Here is a 12,822-nt window from a genome sequence, read left to right as displayed (position 1 = left end):
AGTTTAAAATACTTGTAGGATCAGGAATTTCATTTCTTGTTGTTCCCGCTAATTCCTCGTCTTAGTCAATTCTTAGCACTGGGTGTTAAATCAGTGACAACAATAAATAATGAGATGCATTAGAAAGGGATGGTTAGTTTAAGCTGTATCTAGGATAATGTTGCAAATTTTTCGAAAGCAGATGCTGCCAAAGCATGAATGAAAAAAATAACCTACTAAAACCAAACTTGTAGAGTTGGGTACAGAATATAAAATAGTGATATGTATTGCTTAAATTTATTTAGGAATAAAAGAGCAAATTAATGTAATATTTACATTTTGCAACAAGGTTTCGATCATCAGAAGTGAATAAAACAGTTCGTAAAACATCAATGGTACGTCTTATTGCAAATATTTTGAGAGGATTTTTGTTCAGCTGTAAGGTGATGTTACCTGGTGAAGTGCCATGTTGTTTTGTGTGGTTGTCCGACTGATTATCAGAATACGACACACCTGTGGAAGCCAACACGACCTTCTTACAGTGTGATTTTATGTCAGAGATGTTCCAGAATAGCAAAATTTTAAGTGTTTGTTTATATTTTTGGGAACTGGAATAACTGCTCAAACTGAAGTAAATAAATTCAAATTTATGCATATATACATGATTTTTGTATGATTCTGTAGGTACTATTAATTAGGACCAGATTGTTTAAATAATATGAAAATGAATACGTTGGATTATCGCATCCTCAGTATCATCAAATGTTTGGTACTTGAAAAATTTCACACTCAATGAAAGTCATTCAAGAGAGTATAAAATATAAAAATAAAATACTAACACCCCCGAAGTTGACTGAATCTATTTTTTCTGTACTTCGTACCTATTGTGGTACCGTTCCTCAAGATATGTAATTTTGTTGTATAATTTCTGGTATTGTCAGGAATTTTGGTTCTTGATGCATAATTCTAGATGTGCATGGTAGTCATCTTTAATGACTTGAACCATACAGTTACTGTGTTATCAAAATATTTATTCTAAATTGCAGGGGATGATCATTACAAAAAAAATCATTTAAATACTGAATATTGAATATGCTGTGAAAATATTTTTAAGGATTTAGATTTTCTACAAAAAATAAGGTTACTGTGTTTTTGCACATTATTTTATTTCTGACTCGTGAAATATAGGTTCAGAATCGAATAGTAGATTTGAGACACTCTTCAAAAACAAAAATTCTAAATTCTATTGTAGAAAAATATGATCCTATCTCTACAATTCAGTCATCAAAACATTTCTATAATACAGATTCATTTTTTGTTGGATCACCACTTGCCATGTTTAGTCGGTTTTCATCAAGTACTTCAATTTGCTGTTATGGATTTTCACTAATTTTATTTCCACTAGAACATTTGATGACATCGATGGTGGTTTTCTACCAGCCAGTTTGAGATGATAGTATTGTTACGATTTAAAAAAAAATAATTGTCGCGGGTAAATAACTACTGGGTTCGTAAATGGGTAGCCCATTCAAAGTTTTTATTACTACACAGTTTTATTGATTGCCAATATTTACATCACTAACAAATAATCAATTACACTTAAAAATGTTTATTCCCCAGTCACTCGGTTTTTACACACCGCACACCTCGCTGCTAGGCCACACCCTTCACGCAACTCTCGCCGCAGCACTCCTCGTGGACCTCTGTCGCGGGAATCTGTCGTCTCACTCCGTTGCCGCCGTCACACTTCCCTTTGCCGAGGATCCGCTCGACGCTTCGCTCGGGACTCTTGCCACCAAACTATTACTGAGAAACTCTCTCGCCCTAAAAACTCTCGCCCAGACTCTTCACCCTGGAACTCTCGCTTAGACTCTTCGCCGCACCCGCAGCACTATCGCCTCGGAAACACTCTCGGAGGCCGGCGTCCCATGCTTATATAGACCCAGGGCGCCACTTCTAGAAGTCACGAGCGCGGCTGGGGCCAGCCGTGTCATCCCGTGCCGACCCGATGCCTGAAGCGTCGAGAAAGGTTGATGTGACAGGTCGCCTCATCCCGACGTCCGAAACATTGAGAAGTGTATTGGCAGCTCGCGCGATTGCCTGCGGGATTCCCAAACGCTGCCAGGTGCCAGGTAACGGCGCCGAGGCAGGGCGTCACGCGGGGAGCGGAGGGAAGGAGGGGATAGCGACAACCCTCGTAATCCGCCAGGCGTGCGTGGCATGTGTCACGTCAGTGGCCGTGCGTGGCTGCCAGCCAGCTCCGAGCCTGAGCGCGCCATGGCCCTGCTTACGCTCTTAACATTATATATATACTGGATCAGTCAGAATTCAACCAACAAACTTAGGCTCCAAGTTCCTGACGAAAAAAAATTAGTTGTCAGAAAAATGTGTGGCAAATAAATGGTACCTCAGATTATTTAAATAAATCATTTTATGGCAGCGAAAAGTTTTGCAGTGGTTGTATAACTTTGTTTAGTTAATCATTATTCGGGCACTTAGTGTTCTACCTTAAATACTTTTTTTTTTTATGCATTGAAAACATTGTTGAGCTCCAATATCAAAAACATATATAAGCCTTGGGATGCTCTTTAGGCCATAAGTCATGAATATGTTTTCGTAATGAACGTGAAGCCGAAATTTATCTGTCAAGTACTGACTCACTCTGTATACAGACACAATCTTTGCTCAAGTGTGCAACTACTCATGTTATATGTTATCAGCAGAGCTACTTCTTCAATATGTTTTTTTTTTTTATTTAAGAATCATAATTGAAGAATTAGTATTTAAAATTTTTTATTGAAATTCCATCCTGAATATAAGATAACCAATATAGTTTTATGGCTACCAGATGGTCAGATTATAAAATCGCCTTCAATATAAGATATCTTAAAAATGGCCTTGAATAAAGCACAAACTTGAATGAAAAATGCCCTCAAATTAACTTTGCATATGATACATGTAACAATGGTATATATGTATTGTGTTTTGTAGTGTTTTTTTCTATAATAGGTTTAATAAAAAGTTTTGATTTTCTATGTTTTTAATGAAATAATTTGCATTACGTGTCTACATTGTCCTCAGCTACTTTATAATTCTAAAATAGTAAACAGCTCAAAGTGGGGTTTTTTGTAATTCAATCTCTTTACTGGAGAAGGATCTTCTGACACCTCTATTTTGTATGTAGATTCTTTCAAAGTGTTTAAATACCAACAACCAACATGTTGGTATTTATTATTTCAGAAATTTATTGTTTATATAATTTTTGTTCCCCTCAACTCCAGATGTTCCTCCCTTCCTTTTTGACCCTTAACCTTATCTACTTTATGCTCTGGATACGCTCTTGATAAATGATGAATCGAGAACTAATTAGCACATTGATAGAATCTGTATTTAATTAGCAAAATTTTATTTTACTGAGCAAAAAGTTATTTAGATTTCCAAACAAGTTTTTATGCTTCTATAATTTTGTTGGTGTATCTGTGGGGTAAGAGTCAATATTCATACAGATTATATATTTAGTTTTTATTTTACTTTTTGTCACAAATTAACGATGTGTTGTTTTCATATTGTGATGCTGTAACTTAATTTATATATGTCTTTGTTTAATTTGCATCACATTGGCTGTGTATGTCACGACTACATGCATTCTAATTTTTGTTTACTTCTTATTACTTTCTTAGGAGCATTTCAGTATGAAATAACAAAATTAATGTATTGGTAAAATATTTTTCTTGGTTACATGGTTGTAAGATACATGTTCACAACAAATCTTATATCATGGTTGATGTATATTTTATAACAAGTAGTTATAGTGAATTGTAGTTACATGCCCTTTCTATTATGTACATTACTAAATATCATACATTTTTATTTTAAAATGTTTTAAGACCAGACAAGTTTCTTAATCAGTATCATTTATTTAACGTCCATGTATGTAGAACAAACAATATTTGAGAGTGTTTCAAAACGTTTGGTTAATAAAGACTATTTTGGTCTTGATTTTTTTATTATATATTGCTACTTGTTGAGAAAAATCTTTAAAAAAATTATTTAATTTTACATTTGTGACATTCGTGTTAGGATCCTCCCAATAAAAATATGTTATGAGAATCTTCATTCAAGTAAGTGAACACAGTAATGCCATAAGGTGTTGAATATTTAAAAATTAAATTGTATTAGAATGTATAAATAAATACTTAGGTAAAAATAAAAATGTGTTAAATGATCACATAAAGAATATTGGTTTAAGGTTTTATATGATTAATTCTTTGTTTGGTACATATTGTGTTTTAAGGTTTTTATAGCATTCCAAATTAACACTTCATATTCTGTAACTATGCGCTATGAGTTTACTTGTGTATGCAATGCTCAAATGACTAGCCATGGGGAGAATATGAGTATTTACAACTCTTCCCGGAATTGTGCGGAATAGAGTTACTGATTGTCCTGTAGTCATACTTCAAACACTATCCACTAAACAGTGAAGTAACCACAAAAATATTCGCAGCGAGAATAGTTATCGATGACACCCCTTTCAGGATTATATTGAAATGAAAATATTTTTGTCTAGTGCCAATTATTTTTTTTAATTTAATGGTTTAGATTGCACTATATGTCTATAATTTATTCTTTTTAGCTTATTATAGGGAAAATATTCACGAACAGCTCTTCAAGAATAATAGTTTGGTAATCAGCACATATGTAAGATATTCCTCAATATCACAAACCATGACATTCTTTCATGCTCCTGCTGTTTAGCATTGCTACCCATGGGTCTGTTTGTACGATCTTGATTTATTGTTATTATTCTGCTATTTATTTGTAGTTGTTTTATTGGGGGGAAAAAACTATTGTTTAGCATCTAAGAAAGAGAATTCCTTTATTTAACAATTCTAGAAAGTATAAATTGCTGTTGACTGATACTGGTAGCAGAAAAACTTTTTTCCTTACTACATCAGAGATGAGTCTTTTACAGAGAGTTAAGGATACACTCGTGGCAATTTTTAAAACATTTCATAATAATTTATACCAAACTTCTGTGGTTTTTCTTGCATTGACACCAAATATAACATAATTTTTTAAAAAAATATTTACATCTATAATGTTTTTAAAAGTTAATTCACACATCACAGGATGTACCTTTAGAGCGATTTCAGTAACTTTTGCACTGTTGAGGCAGTTTGGAGTTACTTCTTAGCGATAAAAATCTGAAATAGGTAAACCAAGAAATTAAAATTAATTTTTAAAATTTTTTATTGTGTTCTTTTAAAATTGGTTATGCAATTTGTACTTACCAATCTAATTTCCTAGAAAAATAATTATTTTAAAGTTTTGATAAATGTGTGATTTACAAAATCATACATTTTTTACAATATTTTTTTTTAAAGCTGTGATGACGTGTGCATGCGAGTTGTCCTTAATTGTATTAACTGTTCATAGCTGCGTTGCGAACTGTCAAAAAGCATGCTGGTGTCGCAGTGTCGCTCGCAACCGTGCTCCGGCCTTCAGTAGGTGTATATGACATAGTCTGTCCTGAATCCCCGCCTGTCGATGGAGTATTGATTGTCGGCCTGGCACTCGTAATAGCCGGCGTCCTTCTGAGTGGTCGGGTCGATCTCCATCTTCGATTTCATGGTGTCGTTGCCGATCGGCCATTCGTGCACCTGTTTAGACAAGGAAAGCACCTCTGTTTTAGAACTTGCTGTGCACACGAGCAGATGTCAGATGTATGTATGTATGTATGTATGTATGTATGTATGTATGTATGTATGTATGTATGTATGTATGTACTGGCCACAATGCATGCAATGGACAGAAAATTTTAACACCTCTGCTAGTATTTTATTCATGACTTGTCGAAAGAAAGACTATTTAGGGCCATCTTTACAAAGGCTAACGGCTCTGTTTACAAAACATCAAGAGAGTTAGTTTTCTAACAGTTTTGGAGGAATAAGGAGGAGATAGATTGATGAGGAATGAAAGAATTTTTTTTCTCCCACCCAAAATTTATCTAGAAAGGCCAGAATGCCAATTTTTACCCCTCACCCCTCACCCTTCCTTAAATTTGTCAGGTCAGCACTAGGCTAATTATGTGTAAGGTACACATTAATGATTAAAAGCTTTTGCCAGAATTATCTGAGTAATTATATACATAGTTATAACTTAAGTAAAAAAAAATCTCAGCATTGAAAACTCACATATTAATAAATATGCATTGTGAAAGTAATGTTCAGCTACTCATAATACAAAGAATCATTGAAGAAACAATAAGGACATTAACAGAATTACATTGGAATTGTAACAAAAGTACTGGAATCAACCCATCACTAATAGACAAAGTGAGACTTAATTAATAAAAAATCAGAATAGGTAAATACTATGGTACAATTATTTTTTATGCAATTGTACGCATTTAGTGCGACAGAAAATATTTACTATAAATTGAGGTTTTTTTAGTAACAGGGTTTGTGGGCCTATGTCTTTCATTGCTGATCGAAAACTCTCATAAGTTTGCACATCAAATGTCACTATGTTAACAATACTGTACAGTTCCCCTTGAAAATGTTTAATTTGTAAGTTATTAATGAAAACATTGTTCTAAGACAGAATAATAGACTATTACAGTTTACTTATGAATTTACACAAATTAGACCTTGTACATGTTATTTCATTATTTATATATGTACAGGTATTAATAAAATTTAACTGCAGATGGTGTATTTTCATGCATTCGTTATTTTTCAAATGATTATTCAGGAAATCACTTTGTCAGAAAATAAAGTAAATTTTAAAACATGTGATTTTTTATTTTTTTTTAGTTGATGATTAAATTTTTTTCTTATCATTGTAATGTTTAATTACATTGAATAAATTTGCCTACCGTTGTAGGCAATTTAAATAAATTTAAATAATTAGCATCATGGATGTAGCCATGGGGAGGTCGGGCTCTTTCATTCGAGGATTAAAAAAAACACAAGCGAAGACCGAATAAGAAAATTATAGCAACTTAGCTTCATACAGAGAGATTATTTTCGCAAGGATTATTGTAATTGGGCTACAATAATGTATTTCCTCCTCATTATAGCTCGACATGTCTTATACACAGAAGCGGAGGAATTGTTTTTCCAAGTTAGTTAATGCCTGTTTGCATACGTGTTACTGTAAGCCTGTCTTTCATACAAACTTGAAACGTGAGTTTCATATATAAAATAACATTAATATAAATTTTTTTATGAATATTTTTTAATGAAATCATCAAACAAATAGAACAAAGCATTGAAAACAATTAAATAAAAACCAAAATATTGAATGTTGTGTTTTCTTTTCTCAAGCAAAATCATTTACTAAAATTTCTAAGGAGTTCTAAAAGTTCACTATTTTCTGAGATTTTACGGTGATAATGTTTTATTTTAAAATTCAATTATAAAGAAATCTTACTAGTAAAACATGTCGTCATGGATATACTGGAGCCTCCTTCTGGCTATGGCCATGTCAGCACGTGCTAATATCATTGTGAAAGTTTTATTTTTCTGCTTAATGTCTCATCTACAGCTAGGTTGTTAAGAGATGGTAATACATCGTAGGCCAGGGATACTGGGTAAAGAATCTGACTTGGTGTATAGTTAGCATATGCATTAAGTGATTTCTAGAAATTGTGGGGAAAACTGGAATCAGGTTACAATCTTAAAATGATTCATACAGCAGGGAATTTTGATTTAATACAATTCTTTGGACATGTGCCATTTGCAGATTTGCACTGTTTGTCGTGGATAAAAAATTCAAGAATGCAAAAAATAAGAAACCCTGGACAATACAGCGAACGAGATGGACACAACGATGAAACTAAACCGGTATTATTGACAACACAATAACAACAGTGCCAACCTGTTTATTTTCATCGTTTTGTTCGTATGTTTGCTGTTTTGTCCAGGATTGTTGTCTGTCTGCATTTACTGTTCTTGGTGAATTTGTCTCATCATTGTTAGCCCACTGTGTTTGTACTTGCTGTTATTTTTTTCATGACTAAATTCCTTCCGTGGAATTCCACAGGCTGTGTCCGTCTGTGCTTCTGGTCGTTGTGTTGCCCATAATACCTGTTTAGTTTCATCTTTGGGTCCATCTGTTCGCTGTTTTGTCCAGGGTTTCTTATTTTTGCATTCTTGAAATTTTTTTCCCATGAAAAACAGTGCAAAACTGTAATGGGGTATGTCCAAAGAATTGTATTAAACCAAAATCTGGGTGGCGGGACGGAGATTCGAACTCAGGTCCTCCGGAACTTGAGACCAGGGACAGATCTAGGGGCAGGGGGGCAGGCCCTGGTTGCCGTGTTAGAAGGGGAGCGAGATGGGCCAAAAGTTTAATCGCAAATTAAAAAAAAGGGTGAAATGAAAAAAATAACATTACAATATCTCTTAATATTTCAGTATTACCCATTATTAATTATAATGTTTTCAATGGAGATCGTTGATACTCAGTTTCTCGTGAGTGAAGTTTCCGCAGCATGCTTGGGCAGAGGCCATGAAACGCGGTTAAAGCTATGTTTTTTTTTTATTCTTTGTGTTTCCTTTGTCACTTGAACACTAGATTATAGCTATAAATACAGTAGGTGAAGTAAAATGGGCACCTAACAACTGGTAAACTGGTATGGGGCTTGGTGAAATTTAACTAAAAATTGAACATGTAATGTACACTGATTATGTCGGGTATTTTTCATTGCTGTCGAAGGGGAAAGGGAGGGGGGGGATAATCGTGATCCTTGACCCAGGCGAAGGAAAGCCTAGACCGGACCATCCATGTCGCAGAAGACGCGGAGCGCGTGTGTGTGACAGGACCTGGAAGTACTTGTGGGCGTAGAGCTCTATGCCGTCCTTGAACCAGGTGATGTGCGGCCGGGGCAGGCCCTGGGCCATGCAGAAGAAGGTTATCTTGCGACCGAGCATGTAGTCCAGCTCAAAGTGGGACGACTTGACTATCCTCGCTCCCTGCGAACAGAACAGTGCCACAAGGAAGCGGTCTTCGGTGCGGATGGATCTCTTGTTTGGCGTGAATTCTCGCCGAGATGAGATATCGCGGCAGTACTACCATAATGTCCGGTTTCATAACCTGGGAAGGAAATTCTCAAGACATCCTGACCACTAGACAAAACAAACATGGTCCAAAAGAAGCAGGATAGGAATGGAATTTCAACACTTTTTATAATTTTTTTCACAATGACGAGCATAAATATTTTAGTCTTTAGATTTTTTTTTGTTTGTCTTGTGGACAAGGTCGTTAGGGACAGCACAATTCAGAGAAATTTGTAACGAGGAGTTGCGTGTAGAGATTTTTGGAAACCAGTGAAAACTGAAATCAGAAGGCCTTAAAACAGTAAGTTGATCTCATTTTACTTTGGATGAAATAGCATATGTAGGGGGGAAATTAAAAAAAAAAAATAACACCTGAACTTGAGTGGCACTGGTCCCCTTCTTCTTACCACCCCCTTATCAAGAGCTTCTGAATCTACCACTGCTGGATTGAGAGTCGAACTGGGTCCTCTCAAAATTTAAATCCTGTGTTGTGCCGTTATGCCATTTCTGTCCAACGTCATGTCTGGTTGGAGTCGCGCTACTCACGTCCTTGTGGTCGTAGTAGTTGGCGCTGGCGGTGTTTCGGTGCTGGATGAGCACAGGCATGCGCGAGCCGTAGCCCTTGCGCCCGGTGCCACGGGACTTTCCGCCCCCTCCGCCCCGGGCGCCCGAGGCCGGCCCGGCGGCCAGCAGTACGAGGAGGCCCAGCGCCAGCGCACATCTCGCGTCCATGGGTCCAGCCGGAGGTGTCGCCCCCTCGTGGCCGGACCCTCTCACGCCAGTTCCCTTCTTCACCCTCCCGCGGGACGGGGAAGGGGGGGAGGGGGCCGCCTCAATTGGATGATCGGTGCTCTCGGCGCGAATCCCGATGATTGGCAGGTCCGGCGCGGGGGGCTGGCGCAACAACTTTGCACACCTCTCCTTTCTCTTCGTCCCGCGCTCGTTTCACGAGTTGTGCACGTCCTACCCCATCGAGCGTGCTGGTGTGCCTTCCGTGCAGATGCAAGAGTTTATCATCTCGCTCAGAAGTTTTAAGCATTCAGAAGGGAGGGGGTGTGAATATTGAATAACACACAACACCAAGTAAAATTCTCGTTATAACTGATATTTTATATATCTTATATAATTGTACTTTAAATTAATCTAACAATTTTTTATATATATATAAAACCATGTTACTCTCATTAAACTTTTTTGTAAGTTTAAGTAATTATTTGAATTTTAAGTATTCATATGGATATTTGTATGTTGTGTTGTGTTGTCTCTTGTATTTTTGTCCTACTATTTGTTTTGTTCTTGTAATTGTTTTGTTCTAGTATTTGTTCTGTTCTAGTATTAATAATATTACTGTATTTGTTTTGTACTTTTCTTAAATGTTGTGCCCACCGTTGGAGCCTTGTGCTGTTGGTGTGGCATGTTACAAATCAAATAAATAAATAAATAAATAAATAAATAAATATATTTTTTCACAGGTTCAAAGATATTGTCTGTTACCGACATCTAACGAAATTTAAAAAAATACTCAATTGCAAAGATAAAATAAGATGTAATGAATTCAGCCACACATCACTGGTGTAGGAGTTGGGAGACAAGTACAGCACATACTTATACACTCCTCTGAATCTTTAATAGTGTTAAGAACATGTACATTTTCTTTTTTTAATAATTAAACAGATACTTATTTCAAAATGTTCACAAGCGTCTTTTTTGTGTTTCAGAGGTGTGTGGAACGTGCCGTACATAAGTGGCTGCTATCTGGTGAATGGCTCCATCATCGCCAACACTGACACTCGACCATCGTACACTTTGAGTGACCTGGATCCAGACATGGCGTTCTGTGCCATCATGAGAGAAAAGGTGAGCCACCCATTTTCTTGTATTTTTTTTTTTTTTTTTTTTAGTGGGTACATTATTTGCCCACCTGGACAGTGTCTGCTAAACGAAAGCTATAGTGTATTTTATAGGAGTAGTAAAATGCGGTGGCTGTTTAGAAGTGTGGAACCTTTTTGCCTTATTTAATCTGCCAACTTCGAATTACTGTGCCATCTCATTTCTGTTTCACAATTATGGACTCAAATATTAAAATACATCCTTGATTACCCTGAAAAATACCTAAAGTTGTTTCGGAGAACTTCCTTTCTGGTGCATAGACTATTGTATTTTCATCCAGCCCCTCCACCACTCCTTTATAGTTTTTGGGAATCATTTTCAAATAGAAAAAAAAAATATTTTAAGTCTGTTATCATCAGCGAAAGGATGAAATTACTACAATGATGTTTCTACATTTACCTCATGAGAGACTTAAACTCAACTAATGCATTAGTAAATGATCCACAAAAGTATTTTGTGTACAGTGTTGAAGTTTTAGGAATGAAGTTATTACTATATTTTTATACATCTCAGAACTTGCAGTTGGCAATCTATCACATGCTCTTCAAGCATTGACAAATAGATTTTAAGCTAATTCATTTATTTAAACTTAAACTTATTTAAACTTAACCAACTGCCAATTACAAGTTATTATGATTACAGTAGGGTACCTGCACCATGGTAGATCTGATATGTCATTACACCCAAAAGTCTGTTATGTGATTTAACCCACCCTTCCTCATTCTGGAATTCTTAGGAATAGAGGTAGTTTTTGTTTTTATAGTAGCACTTCAAATAGTGTGTCCTGACAAATGAAATTCAAAAAAATATCCCTTCCCCTTCTTCCCTGAAATAAAATCCTGGCTACATCCTTGCATGCATATTCTCTTTCTGTTAGGTAGTATTAGGTACCCTTTGTTGGTTTACAAACATAGTGTATCAATTTTTTTTTATTCCTGTAAGGCACACAAAAACTTTTCTACCAACATATTGCTCTAAGATATTTTATTTATAACGTAAAGTGGAAATTATATTTTTTGTTGGTGTTGTATACAATATTTAATGTTGTCCAACTAAATTTATTTTTTACAGGATGTATTTATGTATGTAAGCAATCGGATGGATTTTGGCCACCTGGTTAATTCAGACAACTACGACATAACCAAAACAAACAGTGAGATATACCAGGTGTTTGACAACCGCTGGGACTGGGAGCAACGCTACATCCACGAGAACTACACGGAGAACTTCAATCCCAACAAAACAGCTCAGCAGGTCAGTTCTCGCGTCAGCTTTTCGCCTACCAATCACAAAATTGCTATTTGAGTTTAAGGTGGCTGCGTGGCTGGGCCATGAAAATGACATGCTGAGCTTCAGGTGTGAATGTGCCAGTTAAAAACTGCTGAAGATTTCTTAAAGGTGGCTGATTACGAATAGCATAGGCATACCCAGGAAGGGGTGTTTTGGAATTTCAAACCCCCCCTCCCCCAACCCCCTCTACCCTTAAATAAATTCAAGAAAATTGTGAACGCTCGTGTCATTTGAAGCTCGTTTTCTGAAGTTTCTCACCGAGTTCGCACCGAGTAACGAGCGAGATAACATAACTGAGCAGCCCAATTGGTAAGCCAACTTAAACAAAGTCAAATCGCAGTGATTGGTTTGTGACTGGTCAGTTTCAATTTTCGAATCGTGGTGCTTAATCAGTACAACTCACCTTTGATTGTGTTTGATTTTTGCTTAACATAATTGGGCATTGGGTAGTGACTGTAACACTGCGGCTTAATTTCTTACAAAATTCCATTAAACTATTTTAAACATGGAAAAAAATGTTTTTGATCATTATATTAATTCAGTTGCATTAATTTAAATATTGTACATATAATTTCTTAAAAATATGAACGGACACCCC

General features: G+C 36.0%; 2 protein-coding genes across 6 annotated transcripts in view; one reads left to right on the top strand and one right to left on the bottom strand.

Annotated features, from left to right (window-relative positions):
• LOC134534890 (procollagen-lysine,2-oxoglutarate 5-dioxygenase) overlaps positions 1-12,822 on the top strand; it is an 89,851-nt gene that overhangs the window by 62,694 nt on the left and 14,335 nt on the right. For all 4 annotated transcript variants that reach the window (XM_063373565.1, XM_063373564.1, XM_063373567.1 and 1 more), the window contains 2 exons: positions 10,763-10,901; positions 12,006-12,188. In XM_063373565.1, the coding sequence (XP_063229635.1) occupies positions 10,763-10,901; positions 12,006-12,188 (322 nt within the window). The remainder of the gene's footprint in view (positions 1-10,762; positions 10,902-12,005; positions 12,189-12,822) is intronic.
• On the bottom strand, positions 4,842-9,803 carry LOC134534894 (immunoglobulin domain-containing protein oig-4-like). Of its 2 annotated transcripts, XR_010075552.1 has the most exons (4): positions 9,591-9,786; positions 8,811-8,960; positions 5,274-5,642; positions 4,842-5,186 (listed from the first exon to the last, which is right to left on the bottom strand). XR_010075552.1 is itself a non-coding variant. In XM_063373571.1 (3 exons), exons 1-3 carry the CDS (start codon positions 9,774-9,776, stop codon positions 5,484-5,486), a joined length of 495 nt encoding a protein of 164 aa, XP_063229641.1. In that variant the 5' UTR covers positions 9,777-9,803; the 3' UTR covers positions 4,842-5,483. The 2 variants fall into 2 exon arrangements, 1 of the variants encoding a protein (XP_063229641.1); XM_063373571.1 differs by having other exon boundaries at positions 4,842-5,642; positions 9,591-9,803.

The sequence above is a fragment of the Bacillus rossius genome, chromosome 8, assembly GCF_032445375.1.
Source record: "Bacillus rossius redtenbacheri isolate Brsri chromosome 8, Brsri_v3, whole genome shotgun sequence".
Classification (NCBI taxonomy): domain Eukaryota; kingdom Metazoa; phylum Arthropoda; class Insecta; order Phasmatodea; family Bacillidae; genus Bacillus; species Bacillus rossius.
This window is presented reverse-complemented; position numbering and strand designations above follow the sequence as displayed.